This window comes from Siniperca chuatsi, linkage group LG22, assembly GCF_020085105.1.
Source record: "Siniperca chuatsi isolate FFG_IHB_CAS linkage group LG22, ASM2008510v1, whole genome shotgun sequence".
Taxonomy (NCBI): domain Eukaryota; kingdom Metazoa; phylum Chordata; class Actinopteri; order Centrarchiformes; family Sinipercidae; genus Siniperca; species Siniperca chuatsi.
This window is the reverse complement of record NC_058063.1, coordinates 945,033-970,544: the sequence shown is the minus strand read 5'-3', so window position 1 is coordinate 970,544 and position 25,512 is coordinate 945,033. Positions and strand designations below refer to the sequence as shown.

At 40.9% G+C, this 25,512-nt stretch overlaps 1 protein-coding gene across 1 annotated transcript in view; it reads left to right on the top strand.

Annotated features, from left to right (window-relative positions):
• Positions 1–22,884, top strand: part of alox12 (arachidonate 12-lipoxygenase) — a 36,671-nt gene extending 13,787 nt beyond the window's left edge. Inside the window, exons 6-15 of the mRNA XM_044183504.1 lie at positions 1,393–1,499; positions 6,479–6,651; positions 6,826–6,969; positions 7,449–7,652; positions 8,895–8,981; positions 9,640–9,809; positions 11,113–11,234; positions 11,991–12,091; positions 18,550–18,720; positions 21,938–22,884. Coding sequence (XP_044039439.1) covers positions 1,393–1,499; positions 6,479–6,651; positions 6,826–6,969; positions 7,449–7,652; positions 8,895–8,981; positions 9,640–9,809; positions 11,113–11,234; positions 11,991–12,091; positions 18,550–18,720; positions 21,938–22,117 — 1,459 coding nt within the window. The 3' untranslated portion in view covers positions 22,118–22,884. The remainder of the gene's footprint in view (positions 1–1,392; positions 1,500–6,478; positions 6,652–6,825; positions 6,970–7,448; positions 7,653–8,894; positions 8,982–9,639; positions 9,810–11,112; positions 11,235–11,990; positions 12,092–18,549; positions 18,721–21,937) is intronic.
• Positions 22,885–25,512: the final 2,628 nt, after the last annotated feature.

The window sequence follows — 25,512 nt, the reverse complement described above, 5'->3', positions numbered from 1 at the left end:
GATAAGATGAAAGATATAATAAAATATTAGAAGACCGAGATCCATGGCAAAAACCAAGGACAATAAAAGGATATAACCAATGAATCAAGATCAAGTCAGAATCAAATACAACAGTAGCATAAATAATCTGGGTAAAAGAGTCTGGTTAAGACAAGGTTCTTGATCTAAGAGAAGGCCAGAGTAAAAAGGTACGTTTTGACCTGTTTCTTAAAGTCACTCACAGAATCTGATTGTTGGATATGCAATAGTGATGTGTTCCATAGTTTTGGGGCATAGGCACTAAAGGCTGCTTCAGCAAGTTTTTTTTGAGTCCTTGGAACTGAACAGTCTGCACCTCGGCCTGCCTATCTCCTGCATGCTAGCCTCCAGTCTGCGTCTCAGCCTGCTTACCAGCTTGCACCTCAGCCCGTTCCTGTCTTGACACCTTCTGGGAAACCCCCCAGAAGGAAGCATGGCTCCCACCGATGTTGTTCCGCACTGCTGCTCGTCTTCACCAAACTCTCTGTGCCACGTCCTGCTTCTGCTGGATCGCCGCAGCACTCTCCTGATCCACCTGCAGGAGTGGCAGGCTCCTGGCTCCCTGGCATCACTGGTTCTGCCGACTCCTCTGCCAGTCTCTCCGTCACTGGAGTCATCTTGTTCTCCAGCCACACCGCCGGCCTCCACGTGGGTTCCGCCTTCGCCGCCGGCTTCCAGATGGTTTCAGCCTCTGGAGGGGTTTCGCTTTTGTCGTGGACCTCATGAGTTGCTCCGTACGTCTGGTCATCACTCGGACCTACTCAGCCCTTGAGCCCTGCATCTTGGGCGCCCCCCTGACTTGCTCTGCTCTTCTGTCCAGCCCCCGGGCCATCCGCCTGAGATCTTCCGCTTGGCCCTTGAAATGGATGTTGAATGAAAGTTGGCTGCTGGGTTCCTGTGTGATAAAGGGAAAACTATTGTGCTTTACCACAGCATTTGAAATCTCTTGTGCCTTGCTCTGTGTGCTTTTCTTTCTCGTTCCTCCTCACTAACCCACACACCTTTACACGTACTGTATTTAAGAGTGGGTAAAATAGTGTTAATAGGCAGCTATGATCAGATATGGCAATTTCAGCAACTTGACTTGGCTATGTCTATATGGCTATATGGCTATATTAAGGCCATAAGAGATCACCAGATCAAGAGTATGTCCTTTAATGTGTGTGGGCACTGTAATGTGCTGAGCTAAGTCAAAGGAAAGCAGCATTTTTAGCAAATGCTCTGACATTTAGAAGTCTTAATACTAAAATGGATAAACTTGTGGAGGCTGGCTTGTTGGTCCCCAGAGTTAAGTCCCTGCAATGTACTGTAAAATCATATCTGTAGCCCAACAAGGTGATGAACATCAACACATCCATGCTTCCTTCTTATCAGCTTGCTGGAGTTGTCTCTGAAGAAGCTGGCCATCAGGTTTGGGAAGTCCTGGAATGACCTGGATGATTTCAAACGGATCTTCTGGAAGCTGCGAAGCCCCATTGCTGGTGGGTAAATACACACTACACACAAAACCTGATGGGGAAAATGACTGGCTGGGCAGTTTCACGCTTACATTTCTAATACACAAGAGAAGGAACATTTTTAATATACACTAATACATAGTCCTTTTATGTACACATGAATTATATGGAAGATTTAAAATGTAAATAAAAACAAATCAAAGAAATAAAGTTAAATACAATACTTATTGTTAGATATAACTGTTTTATATGTATGCATTTACCGTGTAATAATTACGTGAAAAACATATGTTAAAAGGACAATTATTTTGTTTTTTGTCTTTAATAACTGAATTAATTGTTTTTCATTGTGACATGAATTTTCCATGCTACATTAAAATCAAATCACAACATAGAAAACACGAGTAACAAGTAGGGATGCCACGGTGAGGAAATTTTCCCACTGGCTTAACCTGTGACAACACTGGTGTTACCGATTACAACGGACATTTTACAAGAAAAGTTATTTGTCAATGATGCTCAATATCTGTAGCGCTGCAGGGCACATTTTGGCAGTGTCACTCTTGTGGTGCCCTTGAAGGTGTGTATGTGTAGATTCGAGGTGTTGCCTCCAGATGCCGCCACCTTCATCAAGTTTACACATTGCCAGAGGTGAAGTGCTATTAAGTAGCGGAGAATATGCCAGTTAGCCAGAAATGCTAATTTTCATCTGTATTCCCCGGGCAGGCAATAGTTGAAAGCAAGATGTTAAGAATAAAAGCATAGAAAATACAATCAGCGATAAAAGCAGTGAAAAATATACAGATACAAACAGAGCCTGCACTAGAAAGAGACAAGAGAGACAGCTCTTATGACACACAGAATCAACAATTGCATTAAAGTACAATAAAAAAATATCATATTATGGCTTGGTGAAGTGTGGATATTATGTACAGAGACTATGATGAGCAGAAGCAGCTCTTACACTAAACATAATAATGACAAATAAGACAACAAACAACAGAAAAACACATCACTGTTCTAGTGTTCACAAGTTTGATTTCTAATCAACCAGTCTCTTAATATTATGGAGAAGGAATGGTAGTTGGCACAGTTTCAGATTTCAGGCCAAAACTACTTTTTCTAGGGGTAAGACTCTCCTTTAGTTGTTGCTCTAGTAGTTAAGCTGGTTTTTAATGTGATGTAAGTACGGAGTGGTGGAGGAGCCATATTGTGTAATACCTTGAAGTTGAGACACAGTCTACTGTGTGTTTAATCATGTTTTCCCAGCTTAGTAAATTGTGCTTTTTCAAAATATGCAAATGATGCAATGATGGTATCCTAGTGGCTTCTTGTCTAGGGTTTTTTATTGTTTGTTTGTACAGGTATTCTATTTGCTTTAGTGCGGTTTTAATGACGTGTCTCCCAACAGCGATGTGTGGGAGGTTCATTGTGTTCATGAACATTTTGGCTACATTAGTGGACATGCAGTTCCTTGTGAATTTGAAATTGCCCAGTTTGAGTCTAACATTTCTTGCAACTTTATTTACCTGTGACGTGAAAGACAGATTTGAGTCAACAGTTATGCCAAGGTATTTAAACTCAGACACGAGCTGTAGTTTTTTTTTTCCAGAGACTGTGATTTCTGGATCCGGTGTTGAGATTGGTCTTTTTGTGAAGAACACTTGGAAACTTGTACTATTACATCAGACAGTTTTGATGCAGCTTCATCTTTGTTTTTTCCATTTACATAGACAACCGTATCATCAGCGTACATCTGGATATTAACATCAGAGCAAACCGATGTTAGTTCATCTGTGTACAGACATAACAAGAGTGGGCCTAGAATAGACTCTTGTGGGACACTTGTAAATGACTTGCTAAATCAGAATCAGAAATACTTTATTGATCCCCGAGGGGAAACTCTTTTGCTACAGCAGCTCACTATCACGTCAGTGCACGCAGGAATAGAAGTAATAAGCAAAAAAAAATATATAATACACTATAATACAGGTCAGAAAATAAATTAAGTACCAAGTGGGCATAAGTATAAAATAAAATAAGTGTGAAGTACAAAGTGGGTTTACTGTTTGATGATAATAATATGGTATAAAATAGTAGTGCATGAACTGCCAAGTTAAGTGTAGCTTATTTATAATGAGACGGAGGATATTGCACAACAGTAATAGAGGTATGAATACATATCAATATAAAAAAATAGGGAATTTTAAACTGAAAAGAGTATATTGCACGGGAGTATTAACACAGGATATTGCACAATTATGTCAAGTATTGCAAAGATGTAATGATCAATGTCCAGTTTAATGACTTAAGGTCATACAGACTACACTTAGAGGGAGGAGTTGAAGAGTTTGATGGCCACAGGCAGAAATGACTTTCTGTGGCGCTCTGTGGTGCTTTTTGGGGGGATGACTCTTCCTCTGAAGGTACTCCTTTGTTTGACCAACACGTCATGGAGTGGGTGGGAGACACTGTCCAAGATGGCATGTAGTTTGGCCAGCATCCTCCTCACTGACACCACCGCCAGGGAGTCCAGCTCCACCCCCACAATGTCACTGGCCTTACGGATTAGTTTGTTGAGTCTGTTAGCGTCCGCTACCCTCAACCTGCTGCCCCAGCATGCAACAGCATACAGGATAGCACCGGCCACCACAGACTCATAAAACATCTTCAGCATTGTCCGGCAGATGTTGAAGGACATCAGCCTCCTCAGAAAATAGAGGCGGCTCTGACCCTTCCTCTAAACAGCTTGAGTGTTCTTAGCACAGTCCAGTTTATTGTCCATGTGTACTTCCAGATACTTGTACTCCTCTACAATGTCCACAATGACCCCCTGGTTGGAAACCGGGGTCACTGATGTCTTGGCCCTTCGTAGATCCACAACCAGCTCCTTAGACTTTGTCGCATTGAGCTGCAAATGGTTCTGCTCACACCATGAGACAAAGTTACCTACCACAGCCCTGTACTCAGATTCATCACCACCGCTGATACATCCCACCACAGCAGAGTCATCAGAAAACTTCTGAAGGTGGCAGGACTCTGTGTGGTAGCTGAAGTCCGTGGTGTAGATGGTGAAGAGGAAGGGAGAGAGGACAGTCCCCTGAGGGGCCCCAGTGTTGCTGACCACGCTGTCCGACACACAGTGCTGCAGGTGCACATGCTGTGGTCTGCCAGTCAGGTAGTCCACAATCCAGGACATGAGGGGGGCATCCACCTGCACCGCTGCCAGCTTCTCACCCAAGCAGGGCTGGCCGGATGGTGTTGAAAACATGATCCTCACCATGCTTGCCGGCTTGTCCAGGTGGGTGTGGATGCGGTTCAGCAGGAAGATAATGGCAACCTCAATTCCCAGCCGGGGCTGGTAGGCGAACTGAAGGGGGTCCAGACCATAGGCCGCAGCTGTTCCAGCACTAGTCTCTCCAGAGTCTTCATTATGTGGGAGGTCAGTGCCACCAGTCTGTAGTCCTTAGAGCCACTGGGATGCGGCGTCTTCGGCACAGGAACGAGGCAAGATGTCTTGGTTGAGTGGAGTTTCATCAGCTTTCCTCTCACCTGGTCAGTAGTCAGGCACACAGCAGAGGTTACAGGCGGGGGAGGGGGGAGCAGAATACTCAGAGGAGTTTGAGGGCCGACAGTAGCTGGGTTAGAGGGGGGATGAGCAGGAGCCGGTGTGTGTCGAATCTGTTAAAGAACAGATTAAGTGAGCCCATCAATGTCCTCTCCATGAAGCTCACAGAGTGCATCCCAGTTTGTCACTTCAAAACATTCCTGCAATGTCTCATAGGCCTCCCCCGACCATCTTCTCATTGTCCTTCTGGTCGCAGGCTGCCTTTTAACCATAGGCACATAGCAGGGTTTGAGGTGAACCAGGTTGTGGTCTGACCTACCCGGGGGTGGGGGAGCTGTATGCGTCCTTAACGTTAGCATACAGCAGATCCAGTGTCCTCTCCTCTCTAGTAGGACAATTCACATACTGGGTGAAATTAGTCAGTGTTGTTGAAACACTGACATGGTTGAAGTCACCCGAGATCAATATGAGTGCACTCAGGTGTTGAGTCTGTAGTTGTGCTATGTGCTATGAGTGTTGATGGTATACCCTCACACATTGGGCTCTGTCTGCCAGGTATGCTTTCATAAGGTTAAGTGCATTAGGGGAGAAGTTAAACCTGGAGAGCTTAGCTATAAGGACGTTATGGTTAATGCTCTCAAAAATGAGGTGCCTGCGCAGAGCCCAAAGGATATTAAAAGACAATATCCACCACAGCCTGTTCATCATGCTGCTGTCTAACAAGCAATACAGAAGTATCCACTGTCATACCACCAGACTACAGTGCAGCTTCTTTCTTCAGGCTGTAAGACTCCTCAACTCCACCTCATCCTCAGCATCCTCCATCATAAATAAATGACATGGAACTTTCTGTTATGCTGGTTTTGCACATTACCATACCACTATGTTTCTATAATATATGTATATAAGTAACTGTATATATTATTTATATTCTATTCTAATTTTAAATATTTGTATATATGGGGCGGCTGTGGCTTAGAGATTGAGAGCTCAGAGTGGATTGTCCACTAATCGGAAGATCGGTGGTTCGATCTTGGCTTCACCCAGCCCGGAGTGTTGAAGTTTCCTTGGGCAAGATACTGAACCTGAAGGCTGTGCCTTTGGTGTGTGAGTGTGTGTGAATGATTAGCTGTAATGAGTCATGGATATAGACGTATCAAAGCTTCATGGGAATAGTTGTAGTTGTTCAGTGCTAACAAAATAGCTGTTATCTTTGTTAATATAACCGGCTTCTTACACTTGACTAGCAAGTATTCAATTCAATTTTTATTTACATAGCGCCAATTCATAACAGAAGTGCATTGCACTTTTCCTATAGAGCAGGTCTAGACCGTACTTTTTATAATATTATAAAGTACAGTAGTTTATACACTTATCTTTCAAAGACAGAAACATGGAGTTGATTATTCACCCAGTATGTGTGTGTTTGACTCAGAGTACTGTATGGAGCATTGGAAGGAGGAATGGTTCTTTGGCTACCAGTGTATGAATGGCTGTAACCCAAGGATGATCCGGAGGTGCAAGAAGCTGCCAGAGAACTTCCCTGTCACACCAGATATGGTGCAGAGCTCCATGGTTCCCAGGACCAACCTGGACAAAGAACTAAAGGTGGAGTAATGTATAAACATCTGTCTATACAGGCTTTAATGTGAGACCACAAATTTAACAACTGTAGAATTGTGTAATTTATGTCTCAAAATTGTTCATTCATATCATAGACGTTGCTCCTTCCAGCTTCCTCTGTCCACATTCTTCTTAATATTTTGCTTCTCTCCCATCCAGGCAGGGAATATCTACTTGTTGGACTATGCCATCATGGATGGGATTCCCACCAACACAATCAGGGGTAAACCTCAATACGTCGCTGCGCCACTCTGTCTCCTGTACCAACACCCAGATGAAGGACTCATACCTATTGCTATACAGGTATAGATTCATGCCCATAGACTTGTACTAAAATTCTAAATTAACTCAACATGTCACTGATGTGCATGCACACAATCACACAGGTACAGATTATATTTAATAAAACTTGATTAGTACCTGTAAAGAAACCGTATTGTTGCAGCAGCAGTTAGTAACAGGAAACAGCAAAGTCTAGCAATTAAGTATCTGTAAAAACCTAAGAATACTGAATGTAAATTTGAGAAATATTTCTAAAATACTGAATGTAATCCTGAGAACATTTTATAAAAATCTTAAAATATTTAATGAAAACATAAGTGTGAATGTAAACCTGAAAAATGTCATGAGAATCTTGGAAATTCAATAAGAACCTGCAAGTACAGAATGACAAGAGGCTGCATAGTTGAAATTTATTTTTTATCTGAGGTTGCAGGTACTACACTACAGTGGAAACAAAACAAAAAGGATTGCCTGTATTAATTTCCCCTCCTTGTCCTCAGCTAGAACAGACTCCAGGCCTTGACACGCCCATATTCCTGCCCAAAGACCCACCCCTGGCCTGGCTATTGGCTAAGATGTGGGTGCGTACCTCTGAGTTCCAGGTATTCCAGCTGCTGTCTCACCTGCTCAGGACTCACCTGGTGATAGAGGTGTTTTGTGTGGCTACTCTGAGACAGCTACCTGCTGTACACCCTATATATAAGGTAAACATCCACACAAGTCATTATTTAGAACTGTAGTTTTCAGTTAGAAGATTTAATTCATGTTTGTATACAATTCTGGGGACAGAGTTATTGTAAGTTTACATTATATGGTCAATGCGAAACAATTACATACCAATTCTCAAATACTGGCTGGGGCTTTACTTCAAATGCAGTGAGAACCAGACCTTTATTTGAAACAAGCTTATTAGAGACAGGCCTTTATTTCTAATTTCCCCTCTTCTGTGGTTAGGACAAACTCAATACTTCTATTGTCTCAAATTCAGTATAATCTTCAGTAAAAAAAATAAAATTTAACTGCTGCATATATCTGCAATTCCCTTTTTTAAATGGCATCCTATGCACATTCATTCTCATTTGATTCTTTTTAGCTGTAGATACTTCACAAAATAGTTGTTTCATTATTACATTGTGTGGTTTAATCACAACACATTTCTTGCAGTCAAAGTGAATTTTTTCGTGTACTAAGATTATAGCAGAGGGGAAGCCATCTTGCCACTATGTGCATCGGTAACTTGGGCAACTTCCCTGGTTGGGAGGGGCAGAGTGCCTTCTACACAATGGATACATCAATCATGGATACACAGGAGTAGCACAGGCCGACAGATGCCTTCATCCTGTACACAAAATAATTTATTCCTAAACTCAGCAGTAAAATATTTTCTTTTCAGTTTCATATTAAAAGACTTACAGTGGCTCAGTGGACATAATCCCTTCCTTTACTGGCAAGCTTTTAATTTGAAACATCTGCAGGAAGTGCTAATCAGAATCAGCTTTACTGGCCAGGTATGTGTACATAAAACCAAGAATTTGACTCTGGTTTTAAGTTGTTCACTGTACTAAGCTGAATGATATAGGTAAAAATAAACAGAACTATTGTACGTTATATACATAAAATGAAAAAATAGCTATCTATCATATGTACATGTTAAAGCAAGTGTTAATAATTGATGGTAGCGTAACAACAATCAAAAATGGCACAGTGGGGGCAACTGGAAATAAGTGAATGAAACAGTGTTTGTGTTAAAAAGCAATAGCGACATGACTCTACTTTTGTACTAATTATTGGTGAGGAATTTACCATGTTATCCATTTGTTTAATTTTGTGCTATTTGAGGATTTGACTTTTATTTGAGAACTTATGGTATTTTGGTTTGATGGTAAATTGACAAGCTGTAGGTAATAAAGTTGTACCCTGAACAGTTTTCTGTCATCCTACTGCAGCTCCTGGCCCCTCATCTGCGCTACACTCTAGAGATCAACTGTAGGGGGCGCACTCAGCTCATCTCTGCCAATGGCATCTTCAAGCGGGTGTGTCACTCTGAAACAGTACATTTGACTGGATTTTTGAAATGTAGAACTATGACGTTATTTGATGTGGGCTTGCTTTGATAGGGGGCAGCTGTTGCTTAGTGGTAGAGCGGGTCGTCCACCAATCGGAAGGTCGGCGGTTCGATCCCGGCTTCTCTCAGTCCACATGTTGAAGTGTCCTTGGGCAAGATACTGAACCCCAAATTGCTCCCGAGGGCTGTGCCTTTGGTGTGAGCGTGTGTGTGAATGATTAATTAGTTTCTTTGTACTGATGAGCAGTTCTGCCATCAGTGTGTGAATGATTAATTAGTTTCTTTGTACTGATGAGCAGTTCTGCCATCAGTGTGTGAATGCGATATGTAGTAGCATTTACCATTTTCTTTCTTTTGCTCTTTCTTTTGCCAAGTGCTTGCTCATGATGGGAATTGTTGGGTCTCTGTAAATATTATAAAGAGTGCGGTCTAGACCTGCTCTATATGAACGGTGCCAATGAGAACTTATAATTGGCACTATATAAATTTAATTTTACCATGCTCTCTACCTCATTAGTCACATTTTTAATCTCTTGTGTATAAAAGAAAACAAACTAACTTGCTGTGTTAAACAATCTGATAATGATGGTGCCAATAATTGTGTTGATGGTTATGTTTGCGTGTAGGTTGTGTCTACAGGTGGTGAAGGCCTGTTGATTTTGGCTCAGAGGGAATACAAGGTGCTGACTTATCGCTCCCTCCAGCCCTGCAACGACTTCACTGACAGAGGAGTTTCCCAGCTTCCAAACTATTTCTACAGAGAACACAGTCTGATGCTGTGGGAGGCCATACACAGGTAGATAACACATACCATGCTCATACTAGCAGGACACCACAGCTGCTAGGTCTGTTTACTCTGAGAAAGACCAAGGGATCTGGGAGATTTGTTTTAATGGTGAAAAGCAAAAGCAAGCAAACATAATGCTAATTTTACAGGTCACCTCATTTCCCCCTCCACCCAACCCCAACAACAAAACTCAACCCCTGCACAACCACACATTACAGGGAAAAAAAGTTTTATAATTAAAAAACACATAAAAAGGGGAAGATAACAATGAATAAATAAAATATAAATTAAAGTAAAAATTGAGTGAAGCTCTGAATTTTTGTGTGGGTGCACAAGATAAAAAAAAATCACCTTTCAGGACTCTGCCTTGAAAATGTTTGCATGCTCATTGATATGAGAAGAAAAATAAATCATCAGTTGGTATTTAAAAGCATCAATGCAGGGTGACTCCAGGTAATTTATACCTGGAATAAGAAATTAAAATATCAAATGTCAAAAGCAAAATTTACTTTTGCCTCATTTGTCAATGTGTAATTGAAGTCTTAGGGTAAGCTAAATACTGTTCTATCATCAGTGTCAGCGGATCTCCAGTGCAAGTTGTTCAATTGTGATATCAAACAGTGGTACAAAGGGGCAACCCTGATGGGTGCTTTGAAATGTGGGAAACTGAGTGGAGCAGATATGATCTGTAATAACTGAAATAACTGGATCTTATATCTTAATACATCCTTTGGATGTCTAGAGAGTCCATTCACACTTGTTGAATGGTAGTCATTTAGAAGTGATAATGGGCTGTAATCTCAGATAGCCAAACCTTTGTTTGGCTTAAGTAGCATTACATTAGATGCTCAGTAACCCCCCAAATGTAGACACTTACCCGATTCCACTTTTGTAATTAGGGCATTTAGAGCCTTCACCTACTCAAGTGAGATGGTTGGAAGACTGAGATTTCAAAAACTGTTTACATAAGTTTTTTTATCAAAGGAGATGTTGGAATAATAACATGATAAGATCTAGATTCTGCATTCTATCCCAGATCAGTAAACATACTGAGAGATTGCAGCCTCATTACCAGGTGTGTTGGTCTGGATAATATGCTTCTGGATTTCTGTATGTCGGGCAAAGTGATGTGCTGTACGGTCTGCAACACTGTCATTTTTGGTGTTTCAAAAGTCAAGTTCAAATCCAGCACATAAGTTCACTCAATGCTATTCATTTGAGGGAATAATTCTGTAATTTGAGGACACCACTAAAGGCCAGATGTATTTCTGCTTCTTATGAGTCATAATTTTAACTATACCTCTTCCTTCAGTTTTGTCTCAGGTATGGTAAGCCTGTACTACCAGTCAGACCATGATGTGCAGGAGGACCTGGAGCTCCAAGCCTGGATCAGAGATGTATCACAAGAAGGCTTCACCGAGCTCCCCAACTTTGGTCAGTTATTAATATCCTGAATTTTTATCCTTAATAGTTAACATCTAGGTTAAAAAGGCACATAGGGCACATAGACCTTTATTCTACTGGGGGTATACCCACTATGCAGCTGTGTATTATGAAAAAACTTAAATATTGGATTGGGACTCTTTTACCAAATGCTTTAACTGTATGCAAATGTGATGGGTCAATATACAGTATACCATAGGGTTGGTGTTAGTTTAGCATGCTTTTGGCACAGCAGTGAAAACAAAGTTAATTTTTTAAACATCAAATGTTGATACTAAACAGTGGCTCATGGACCATATTTCATGAGAAAATTAAGGCACTCAAAAATTTGCATTTGAGATCAGATTTAAATGAAACGACAAAATGTCAATAAAAAGGTGAATGTTGCTCCAACTTGCATACAAAACTATATGAACCTATTGCTGTGTATATGTTGAAATTTTGGCCTGAAGGCACTAAAAAATGGTTAAGGGTCACCAGAATCAGTAGTAGCCAGGTAATTGTTGATCTCTTGCTCTGGACCAAAGTTTTGCCTAGATGGATGCATGGACTGACTGACATTGCCACTCTTAGGATGCTGCCATTAAGCAGGAAAAAATACTGAATAGAAAATTGAAGCTATTTTAGAAGAAGGATACCAGTCTGGAAATTATGACACATTTTTACAAACATTAGAGGATTTACTCATAAAGTACTGCTAGAGGCATAAGAAATCTGCATCTAATAATTGATTGATTTTATGTACAGGTCTGCCCAGTAAGCTCAGCACCCGAGATGAACTCTCCACCCTGCTGTCAGTGGCCATCTTCATCAGTACAGCCCAGCATGCTGCTACTAACAACGGACAGGTGTTAAAGATGCTGTCAGGTCTAAGATGACCTGGGGGGGTGTACTACGAAGCAAGTTCAACATAGCCAGGCTTTCTTTGCATGAGCTGGCTCAACAAACCCTAAAGACCTAATCAGAGAACGGGCATCACAACGATGGTTATCAACTTAATTTGTTAACCCAGGCTTTCGGCTTGAGGCTCTGTGTGTGTTCCCATAAAAGAGGGCATTTGAGCATCATTTGACTCTTCTTGTGCACAAAATGGACCAACTTTGTCTCCTAGAAAAAACATATGCTAACTCATTAGCAACAGTAAATGTGTTTTGAGGGAAAATTAATCGCCGCCTGGATTATACTGATCGCGTGCTACCTACTTCTGTCAAGCGTGTTCCTCTTGTAGTTATAATGGAGAGCTATGAGGAATAGGCCTATTAAAAACTGTTGTTGCAATAGAGGAATGCTGGTTTAAAGATTTTAAGATTTTAAAAAAATTACCACACAGCACTGTTGTAGTCGAGACCACCTAAACCGAGACCAAGTCATGACCAAGATCAGAGTGTCTCAAGACCCAGACTTTGAGATGAGACCAAGTCAGGACTAAGGCAGGGCGAGACAGAGTCAAGATATAGCAAAAATGTAACTTAGGAACAACAATTTGTCACCTGTCCCCTCAATTTCTCATAAAATTAACACTGCATTAGCTAGTGTTACATCCCTCAATATGTTAACTAAATTAGGTAACTTGTGCACCTACCTAGGTGCCAAAGAGCTGGCAAACAACTGAAACTAGTGCCAAACATAGTGTATATACAAACCATAAAATTTCAATTAATAGCCCAGGCTTTTATTTGCTCCAATCACTGAACTCAACCTGCCTATATTTGGGACAGGCCTTTAGGGATAATTTGGGTATTTTTAAGTACATTTTGGAGCATGCCAACGTGCATGCTGCCTGTTGCCGTTGCTCCGTCTCGTCGTCTTACTTTTTCCAACTTCTAGCTTTCCTTTTTCTTCAAAACTTGAGTAACTTGTGTGTAAGTATAATTTAAACTACGCTCTTTATGAAAATGAGAGTAGATAGTGTTTTGGTATTTTTTTTCGCCGTGAAGTTTCTCCTGCTATTCGGTCAGGGCACCGCTGCAGAACAGCTGTTTGGCCGCATTGTTTACAGCAGGGAACAGCTGATCGCGCTGAAGCCGATCGCCATGGTGCCCAGGACAACCGATATCCCCACTGAGATCTGGAGGAGGACACACCGAGGATGCAGAGGTGGAATGAAGCGGCGAGAGAAGAGAGAGGGGTCCAGACAAAAGAGACTTAAGAACAAGAGATTTAAGCCGTGTCTGCCCTCTCTCATCATGGGCAACGTGAGATCACTGGCGAATAAAATGGATGAGCTAACGGCGTAAGCCTGGAGTCAGATGGAGTTCCATGAGTGTAGTTTGATGTGCTTCTCAGAGACATGGCTACACCAGGATATCATAACGTTTCCATTGACGGCTTTCAGACTGTTCGGGCCGACAGGGATCACACCGTGAGTGGTAAGCGGAAAGGCAGCGGGCTTGCTGTTCTGGTCAATAACAGATGGTGTAATCCTGGTCATGTTACTATCAAGCAGAGTATCTGTAGCCCGGACATTGAACTGTTAGCTGTGGGACTCTGGCCATCTTACCTGCCACGTGAATTCTCACATGCCATTGTTGTGACTGTTTACATCCCCCCCCTCTGCTAACCCGGCATCGGCGTGCAACGCCATTCACACCGCCATAGCACAACTACAGACTCAACACCCGAGTACACTCATATTAATCTTGGGTGACTTCAACCATGTCAGTGTTTCACCAACACTGACTAATTTCATCCAGTATGTGAGTTGTCCTACTAGAGAGGAGAGGACACTGGACCTGCTGTATGCTAACGTTAAGGATGCAGACAACTTCTGTGTGGACTGCAATTGTTAACCGTGGGTAACAAAGGACATCAAGGACATCCTGAATGCCAAGAGGAGGGCCTTTACAGTGGAAACTCCAGCAGAACAACATGAGAGTGGTCTGGAGCAGCATGAAGAACATCACTGGCTTCAGACCGACTGGCAGCAGAGGAGTTGAAGGCAGCTTGGACAGGGCCAACAAACCTAATCTGTTCTTTAACAGATTCAACACACCGGCTCCTGCTCATCCCCCCTCTAACCTAGCTGCTGTCGGCCCTCAGACTCCTTTGAGTCCTTGACCTCCCACATAATGAAGACCCTGGAGGAGAGACTAGTGCTGGAACAGCTGCGGCCTATGGTCAGACCCCTCCTGGACCCCCTTCAGTTCACCTACCAGCCCCGGCTGGGAGTTGAGGATGCCATTATCTTCCTGCTGAACCGCATCTACACCCACCCGGACAAGCTGGCAAGCATGGTGAGGATGATGTTTTTTGACTTCTCCAGTGCTTTCAACACCATCCGGCCAGCCCTGCTTGGGGAGAAGCTGGCAGCGATGCAGGTGGATTCCCCTCTCGTGTCCTGGATTGTTGACTACCTGACTGGCAGTCAGGTAGCATGTGCGTCTACAGCACTCTGTGTTGAACAGCATGGTCAGCAACACTGGGGCCCCTCAGGGGACTGTCCTCTCTCCCTTCCTCTTCACCATCTACACCACAGACTTCAGCTACCACAGTCCTACCAAGTCCTGCCACCTTCAGAAGTTTTCTGATGACTCTGCAGTGGTGGGATGTATCAGCGGTCATGATGAGACTGAGTACAGGGCTGTGGTGGGTAACTTTGTCTCATGGTGTGAGCAGAACCATCTGCAGCTCAATGCGACAAAGTCTAAGGAGCTGGTTCTGGACCTACGAAGAGCCAAGGCACCAGTGACCCCTGTTTCCATCCAGGGGGTCAGTGTGAACATTGTAGAGGAGTACCTGGATGTACACAAGGACAATAAACTCGACTGTGCTAAGAACACTCAAGCTGTTTACAGGAAGGGCCAGAGCCGCCTCTACATCTGCCGGACAATGCTGAGGATGTTTTATGAGTCTGTGGTGGCCAGTGCTATCCTGTATGCTGTTGCATGCTGGGGCAGCAGGTTGAGGGTAGCGGACGCTAACAGGCTCAACAAACTAATCTGTAAGGCCACCCACTCCATGATGTGCTGGTCAAACAAAGGAGTTCAGCGAAAGACTCATCGCCCCAAAATGCACCACAGAGCGCCACAGGAAGTCATTCCTGCCTGTGGCCATCAAACTCTTTAACTCCTCCCTCTAAGTGTCGGTCTATATGACCTTAAGTCACTAAACTGGACATTGGACCATTAACATCACTGCAATACTTGAAATAATTGTGCAATATTCTCTGTATAATACTGCTGTGCAATATACTCTGTTTTCAGTTTAAAATTCCCTATTTATTGATATTTATTCATACTTCTATTACTGCTGTGCAGTATCCACCGTCTCATAATCATATTAATAAGCTACACTTAACTTGACAGTACTCATTATTGCACTATACTTATTACTTATATTATTACATTGTATCATTATACTGTGCATACTTATCAACTATCAACCTCTAAATCCATTTTGGTACTTACACACTTATTTTAGCTTTTATACTTATATCCACTTTGTACTTAATTTATCTTACCTGTATTATAGTGTATTATATTTTGATTTGCTTAGTACTTCTGTTCCTGTGTGCATTGATGTGATAGTGAGCAGCTGTAACAAACGAGTTTCCCCTCGGGGATCAATAAAGTATTTCTGATTCTGATTATCCATAGTCAGTGTATGCAGTCAGCTCGCCCAGTTTGGAAAAGCAGACAAGAGTCCCGGGCAGGGAAGCAGAGCAATGCACTGCTGTGGACGGAGCAGCAGAAAAACGTATTTTAGCCATCTCAAACATCAGTTTGTGGGCTAGATTAAAAATATTTTCACTGCTTTACATTGCTGTCAGTGAGCCTTTTTCTTTGGCACTGCTTTGGCATTGCTCTGCTTCCCTGCCGTTGTGACCATACTGCTGTCTGCATCTCCAAACTGGGGGCAAGCTGACTGCCGTCTACTGTAGCTAATACACTATGGATGAGTACCTCATACAACCCCACTTCAGACTACCCGAACTATTGCTTTAATTCCTTTCACATAACTCTTGCTCAGAAAAGATGGGAACTACCGTAAAATTGTTTATTTAAAGCATTATGAAAATTACTTGTATATAAAATTAGGCTATCAAATAACATCAATTACGAATCATTCTTTTGATCTAGCTCCGATGCATAGAGAGACCCATATCAAAATACGGGTAGCCTACCTAAGAAAGGATGCAAGCCAAAGGTTACCATAGTTATTTCAACTTGGATTTATTTTTTTACGAAAAAACATTTTTGATTCTTTTGATAGGTGGACCATTACGGACTAAAGCTATATATATATATATATATATATATATATATATATATATATATATATATATATATATATATATATTTTGACAGCTTCAAAAGGTAGGGAGTCAGCATTTTGTTTTATTTTACCATGTAGACTGGTAAATTTGAATTATACTTTGGTGCTCATGGTTTCCATAAAATGAACTGTATGAATTGTGAAGAAACTAACCGATTTAACAATGTGTAGCATGTCCATATTGACAAAAGTTTAAACACTTATTTGTATACGCAATCTAAGCAGCTTCGAACTAGCAGGCGACCCAGTTGTTACGGACAGACAGGCAGGGGACACCGATATGGAGACGGATAGTTGTTTATTAGGTTTCAGCCAGAGAGGACAGGTGTGCAGGTATGGAGATGGGGGAGTCTGTTGGAGGGAGGTGTGGAGATCGCTGGAGGGGGAGATCGCTGGAGAGGGAGATAGCTAGAAAGGGAGCTAGGGGTTATGCAGAGTAGCATGGGGAGTCCTTGTTTCAAACGATGGGGAGCAGGAGTGTCATAGGGAGCAGGTGTGGATGATTAACAGATGGTGGAGTCTGGCGCATCCGTGACACCGGTGGGCTTTAAGAGGTTTTATACGTCCAAAGAACTTATATAAAAAAAACAGACCTGGCGTCTACTTGAGACCTGTGTTTATTTGTCAAAACATGGTGCCACACCCAGTTACTAAAATGGTTCAACATCTAACTGGGGCTCAGCTTTTAATTGAAGTTTTATGGTGGGTAACTAATATTCGCTAAATCTCTTTGGGTGAGGGGTGAAGAGATTTCTGAAGAGTTTTGGGGCAGATTGCTTGCCGGCTAACTAGCTAGCTGGCATCACTTACACTCAGCTGACCTTTCTTTATGGCTGACATCTCCTCCCAGACAGCCACAGCTTCTTCCCATGTCTCCTGCATTGACTTTCTTGGATAATGTGTGAAGAGGGGAGGGGTGACAGCTGTTAACAATAACAAAAATTTCAAGGTATAAATGAGTCAAGTTATTGATTGCATTTGAAGCAAGAAGTTTCACATCCAATCACAGTAATGTTAACAAATACGACAATGCACAGGCAATTCAGTGATATCCCCGCAGTTGTGGTCTTGACTGGTCCTGAAATAAACTCCTGAGACCGAGACAAGAACGAATAAAGAAATGTGGTCGATGAGACCGAGATCCTGAAAAAATGGTCTTGAGACCGTCTCAAGACCGATCTCGAGTACTACAACCCTGCCACACAGAAATAAATGAGAGGCATTCAGAGTGCACTAATGTAGCTGCTGCACAAGCAGAGCTCTAAAATTATTATTATTAACTTGATACAGCAGATTTAAACATAGGCTACTCAAGAAGTGCATTTAGGTCTTACACTGCCCCATAATGAAGAACACGTGGAAATCACTTTAGGTTTTGGCCAAATCAAAGTGAAATGACTTGTATTGACTGAATCTTATCTATGATAAATACCAATAGACTAATACATTTTCTAACCAGTATTCTATTAGCTGTATTAGTGTAAAATGGCCTGGCAGCTGATCAGGACTAAATAAAAAATATAATCCAAAGTGGTCTATAGTTGATGAGCCTTCATCATTCTTTATGTATTGTTCTGCTGTGTAACATTTGTTAGTGTGTTAATATTACAGATTTTCTGCATCACCAACTGAATGCATGTAGGTTCCCATGACAACACGATGCATACAGTTTGCAATAGGCTGACTGTAACAGCATGACTTCGTTCGGTGGCATTATTGTCATAGTCTATGCACACAACTTTTTCAGCCATATAACATATTCCCTCAGCTGAGAATCTGTCGGGAAAAGAATTAGTGATAGGGCGATGCTTTTTACAGCAGTTTTAAAACTCTGAACATAACTTGCTCTGGAGGAGGTTATGTGTTCAGCATAAATTATTATGGTGATCTAGCCAGATTAAAGAGCCACCTTCGTGACACTGAAAACTCTGGGCTCAACATAGCTGGCTAAGCCCCTAATCTGGCTTTATAGTACACCCCTTTGAAGTGTCGAAGGGGGCTTTAACTTATTCCTTCTCTGATGTTTTTCTAGTTTGACTGGTGTGCCTGGGTCCCCAACACCCCCTGCACCATGAGACAACCCCCACCAACAAACAAGGATGCTGTTACCATGGAGATGATCATGGCCACCCTTCCTGATGTCAGTCAGTCCTGTGTGCAGATGGCTATCACATGGCATCTGGGGAGAGCACAATCAGATGCAGTGAGTCCATCTGTCTGGTTTATATGGTAATAGATTATACATTGAGCGAGGAGGGAAAAATGAGATTAATGTGAGATCGTGGCCAAATGGGGGCTCTAGGGCAAAAATGAGGTGCAAAAACATCATAAATAATAATCTAGATTTTGACTGGGTCTTAAGTTTAACTAGTAATGCCAAATGTTGTAATTTCAGTTGATTGTAATTCAGTTTTCATTAACAAACAAATGTACAATTAATCAAATTACCACAAACCAGACACAACGAACCTAAGGCTTCCGGGGCCCTGGGGCAGTTGCACACTTTGCCTGGTTGGTGATCCAGCCTTGGTTCAAGTTCTTTATTTGTCATATGCACAATTACAGCGAAGAGTCATTAACAATGAAATCCTTTGTTCTCAGGCGCCCTCCAGCAATGCACATACAAAATGAATAAAATAACTCATAACTAAAAGAGAATCTAAGACATAAGAACTTTTAAATATAGAAATACAATAGACAGGTTGTGCAGTAATGTAGGCAAGAACAGGATGTAGACAGGTAATGCACATAAATTAAATATAAAGTGTGTGTGTGGGTCATTCACTGTCCCTCAGGTTGTGGCATGTTATATACTGAGCAGCAAGCAAGCCCTGTCGCCTTCTCTTAGGAGTATTAATTTTGAGAGGTCATTTAGCTCTCTGAAATCTGAGATTATTATACATATTCTGTTTTCTCTTGGTTGCCATGATTTTTTGTGTCTTCCTTTTTTCGATTGCCAGTTTGTGGTCATTGAGCCTGTACTTGGTTAGGATCTGTCTCTGCTTTCTATCTCTGACAGTAGAGAGAGATTCTGCCAATTCATAATCTCTTTTTAGGGCCAGATAACATTCTAATCTACTTTTGCTTTTAGTTTCTTCTTTCTAATGTTGTCTTGTTGTAGGTTTCTTTACATTGCTTTATAATTTGGTTTACTCTGGTGTTTGGAAAGCAGTGCTGTTGTGAGACTGGTCAAAGTGTGTCTGAGGGGGGCAGGGAGTCTAAGCACTGACATAGGGGACTCTTCTGGGCTCAGTTCTTGGGTTTGAAGGGCTTTGGAATGGAGGGAGTCTAGGGATTTTAGGTGATTAAAAAAATCTCAGCGCTCTTTTGAATGTTATCCGTGGGTATCTGCCTAATTCTCTACATGCATTTTTTTTCTGTGTACATGTAAAATGCATCTGCAGAATTCTGCATGTAAAGATTCTGTTGGATGTTTGTCCCAACGGGTACAGCTATGATGACTGAGTGGACCCCATACTTCACTACCATATAACACAATGGGCTGGATGACATTATCAAATATTTTAAGACAAATTTTAATTGGAATTTGAAAACTATACAACTTTCTCTTAATTGCATTTAGAGCTCTTTGAGCTTCTTCGTGCATTCACTGCCATGTTGAAACTCCCTGATGCTGTTATGGTTATACCAAGGTAGGTATAACTCATACTAGTTCAATTATGATTATTATGGTAAACTGGTATTTGTTCTCCTGACAGCTGGGGCATTTTTCAAAAAATCATGACATTAGTTTTCTTATTTACTGCCAGGGCCCAGTTCTGATGATACTTTTCAACTGTCCAGCTGTTGCTGTAGTCCTTGTTCAGTAGAAGACAGTAGAACAAGGTCATCAGCATAAAACAGAGACTTTACCTCTCTATCTAGGAGGGAGAGGCCGGGAGCAGCACACTGATCCAACTGTACAGCAAGTTAATTTATTTACACACCGGACTTAAGTTTCAACCCTGATGACTACCTCTTCTCTAGGTGAAGGATTCAGTTTGTTTGGAAAATAGATGTGCTGTAAAAATTGGACAAATACATTGCTTTTACCAGATCATACACTCCCACAATGTAAAAGTCTGTAATAGAGCCCTCCATACCAAATAGAGTCAAGGTTTCTTGAAGTTAATAAAACAAGCAAAAATCTCTTACCCTTTTTTTTTGTTTGTTAGGTATTCATGTTTGTTAAAGTGTGAAGGGTGTATACATGGTCGGTGGTGCGGTGTTTTGGGAGGAAGCCAATTTGATTTTTATTCAAGATGGCGTTTTCATCAAGGAAATCTAGTATTCTTTTATTTAGAATACTACAGACTAGTTTACCTAGACAACTACTGACCCAGATGCCACAGTAGTGACCAGGATCTGGTTCGTCCCCACTGTTATGAATCGGGGGAAATGAGCCCTTTGCACCAGATATCGGGAAAATATCTGACTGTAGTATGATACTGAACAACTTCAACACTGCAACCTGCATCTCTGGGGTGCTGCATTTTGTTTTTAATACTGTCTGGACCACATGCTAGTCTTGGCTGGAGAGACTGACGGTGTAGTCAATTCTTCCAAAGTAATTGGGAAATCAAGGGGGTTTTGGTTGTCTTTAATTGTTTCTTCTAATGTTTGGAGTTATTTTCATACATTGATCAAAATTAATTTGCGAGAGACATCCTTGGTGTGGATTACAGCATTAAGGTATAGAAATTACAGCAGTAGTATTTAGATTTTTAAGGATAATTTGATACTTGTTGGAAAATCAAGCAATTAACCAAATAGCAAAGGACACAGCAGATAAGTAAGCATACAATAATAGAAATAAGAAACACAGCAAAAAGTACTGAAAGAGAAAAGGTTTAAGAACACTTGAAAGATCATCTCTTGACCTGTTTTAAAACATAAAATTACTCTGCTGTGAATTATTTTTTCACAAGTTCAATAAATTGAGAGATTTAAAGTGCAGCAGATGAATGTGAAATCAGTCTTCTAGTGTCAAACTCTGCCCATATATCATTATAAACAGTGAAGGTCAAACATTTAAGTGAAATAACAATAAGCCAAACATTTTAGTGGAGAAAGACTTTAAAAAGAAAACTATATAGCACAAGAGTGGAAAACAGTAGAGGTGTCTGACTCCTTTGGTTCATTTTTGTATCAACAGGAAACAGGCTGCTAAAGGCAGTAAACTGATGGTAACTGTTAACACAGTAGCTGTAGCTGTGTGTGTTGTATTTTCATTCTGTTCATTTCAGGATGAAGCACTTTGAGTAGTCAGAAAGACTAGAAAGGCGCTATATAAGTACAGTCCATTTACCATTTCATTGAAAATGTTTGATAAAACATTTCAGTTTTCCCATAGTTGATCTTGTTACACAACCCACATTAGTTCCTCTTTCTTCAGCAGCTTCCTGTTTTCTTCTTCCTAGATTCCTTTGGGCCAATACCCAGAAGAGCACTTCACTGAGGGGCGGGCCCAGGAGCTGATTGACAGGTTCAGAACAGAGCTGAAAGAGATTGAGGGCCACATCCTGAGTCAGAATAAAGGACTGGAGCTTCAGTACCTTTTCCTCCTGCCTAGCCGCATAGAAAACAGCATCACTATATAGAAAGAAAGAGAGACTACTCCATGCAGGATTCTCTCTGTATGGTATGTGGTAGTATGGTGCATACCTAACACCTCTGAGATTTGTTTTCACTTTGACATAATACACAAGAAAATCTAAGTATAGGAAAACAGTTTTTTATTTGTATGAAAAATGTTCTGCAAGACATGCATTAGACAATTTATGATTTGTATGACATGTTTTTATAGAACAGGCAATGTGTCTGTGTTGAGTAAAGGAGTGTAAATCGAATTTCCACCAGAAGCAGTTTGGTTGTGTCACAGCCACATCAACACCATGGCCAGTGTCCACTGAATATGGTTGGAAAAAGTGTATGTGCATTGGAACCAATATGTTTAAAGTTTATTTAATGCTTTCAATGTTAGCCAAGCATTAGATGTCTATCACAGCATTTTTTACCAAATTGCAAGCATAATTGAAGTATGAAATATACCTTTGAGTGAAATGCTGTAGACATAGAATTGCTTCAGTCTCTGAAAACATGATAACAGGTGGTCAACTGGGAAGGAGTCAAAAGTCATCGACCAGGAGTCATTGGACAGCCGGAGAAAGATCAAGGAGGACATTCACACCTAACACTGGAAACCATCTTTGAACAGAGACAGTGGTTATCTCCCTCCATATGCAACCACCGGTTATCATTTGACTGAAGGCGCATTATAACTGAGCAACCTCCATCAACTGGTGAAGACCGTGAGATGTGGCTGAAAGCTAGTACATATGTTGAGTAAACTTGGACTGGTTCTTTTTGTCAGTGCACTCTTTAGTATATTATATAGCCAATATTTTCATGTATAGGTATTTAACACTTTATTGAGAAACTTAAATTGTGGTAATTACAGCAACAGATCTTGATGTGTTGAAAAGCTCAAGAAGTCTTGGTCATGATCAAGCTAACTGTAAATAAACTGCACTTTTGCAGGTTTGAAAGTAAGATAAAATAATGATTAAGATAAACTATAAGGCAGCTTAAAATAAGTGAAAAATCCAGGCTTGTGTTAAATAAACAATCTAATCAAGCTAACTCGGTTATCCATGTACTTTTTAATGTTTGAAATGCCTGCAGTGCAACAGCAAACTCTTGGATCCCACTGGTAGAAAGCTAGAGAATGTAGCTTCAGTGAACCATCAGGTAACAATGCCAGACAGATCACTGTCACTGTGATGCTTTCCGTCATGTTCTAATGATGGTTTCAGCAGTCTTAAAAAAAGTGAAGCAGACATAAGAGCAGCACCTGAGTGTAAGACACTCTGCTCATGACTCTGATGGACTGACATATTGGATAGACTTCATCTAATGACATTGTGACCCCCCCCCAACCCAACCCAACTGGCAGTGGAAGGGCCTAAATAATATTATAAAGAGTACGGTCTAGACCTGCTTTATAGGAAAAGTGCAATGAGATAACTTCTGTCATGAATTGGCGCTATATAAATAAATCAAATTGAACATTCCTAACACAGGTGGAAATACATTATCTTGTACAGTAAAGTAGGTATGAAAGTCAAGACAAAATAATTTACAACCTTTTAATGTTTTAACAACTATTATAACACAACTATTTGAGTTCCAGTGGGTAGTTTAACTACCAGAATCAAATAATTTCAGCACTTGTGATCAGACATTAATTACATGAAGGTGCAGAACATTGATCTGCTCGCACACAATGTTCAGTCTCCTCCCTGTAGCTTCTGATTAGGAATTTTAAACCCTGAGACAGAAGTCAGTGATCAGAGAACAGGTGAGCATCCAAACACGGCCTCCTGCTGAGTTCTGCTCGGAGCTCGTCAGTCCAGCAAGTGTTAGTAGTGCACCAGGTAATCCTAAAGAACAATAGGTCAACAACATCATATGAGTACACATCAAAAGACTGTAGCAAACATTATGTTAGTCCATCCTTTAATCATTTAATATTACAATGATTAAGGATGGATTAAAATAATTAGCATGATTACACTACTTTCACACATGCTCTTTTCTTAACTGCTGATAATACTGTGTGTGCTTTAATGTCCAAACTAACAAAGTTTTATTAGGGGATTGACATTTTAGCCCCATTATTGGCAATTCTCTGAGAAAAATGATTACTAGCTTTCATACTGTGTGGTGTAATTTACTGAAGCCTGTAGGGTAAGTTAGTAGAGCTTTACATTCAGTCTAAGGTTGTGTTCAGACCAACAGCACTGCGTGAAAAAACAGCCGTGTCATTCATTTGAATGTTGCAGGGTCGTATGGCAATAAAAGTTGAACCTGACTCAACTTTTGCTGGACCAAAACACATCATCATCCAACAAGGCACTGTGTTGGTCAATCAAAAAACATGCAATTACACATTCTTAAAAAATTATTTTGTAAAGTGAACGCTGTATTTCTACTATTTACCTTGCAATCGTTGTGACCAAAGACAAAATTACTGATGTGAGACCTCATAATTTTAGAAATGGCTGTGCAGTGTTTTAGCATTAGATAATCCTTCAGACTCATGGATCTTTTACTCAAACTAACTTTGCGGATTGTTATTTCTCAATGCTACCTAAAACCCACATTCACATCAATGCAGCCCATTACATTTATTTGAAAGCATGACTGTTTTCAGTCTGAACACCCACATAGGGACTATTCCTGCAGAAGAAAGTAGTTCCAATGATTATCTAATCTTTCAGTGAGATGAGAAGATCAGTATCAATCTCTGTGTGTTAAGTACATGGGTAGCCTAGCTTAGCATTTATGCCTAGCTTAGCATAAAGACTGGAAGCAAAGGGAAACAGCTAGCCTGGCTCTGTTCTAAGTTCAAGAATACACTTACCAACACCTCTAAAGATCACTATTTAACACATTTTAAGTAACGCAGATATATTAGTGATGTAATTTTTTTATTGTGAGCCAAACTCGAACTCCAGTGATGTTTCTGAGAGCTAAAATAGAACTAGACAGTGATGTCATTTTTTTCAGCTTTATTCAACTATATTCAACAACAAAAAATTACAAATTACACCAGGCACAAACAAACACACAACACAATACAGGAGAGCTGATAACAACAAAAAATTGTATATAAATATTAAAAATTAAGGGATGAAATCAAATAAATCAATGCAATCAGAGGCAAACAAATATTCTAAAATATAGATGCAAGCGGCAATTGAAGGGGTCCGAGCACAATGCACAATTTTAGAGAAGAAGAGAGCTTGAAAAGCTTGAAAAGTAGGCAAGGACTTGATCACCCAGGACCCTTGTATCCTCAGGTGAGGTGACTTACACTGTGAGCCATTGAGGACATGCTTTGTCATGTGCCTTCTCACATTTTGAGGGAACAAAATGGCAGGGGCCAAACAGGAGCATTATGGCAATTTAATTTTATGCTGCTACTACAGCG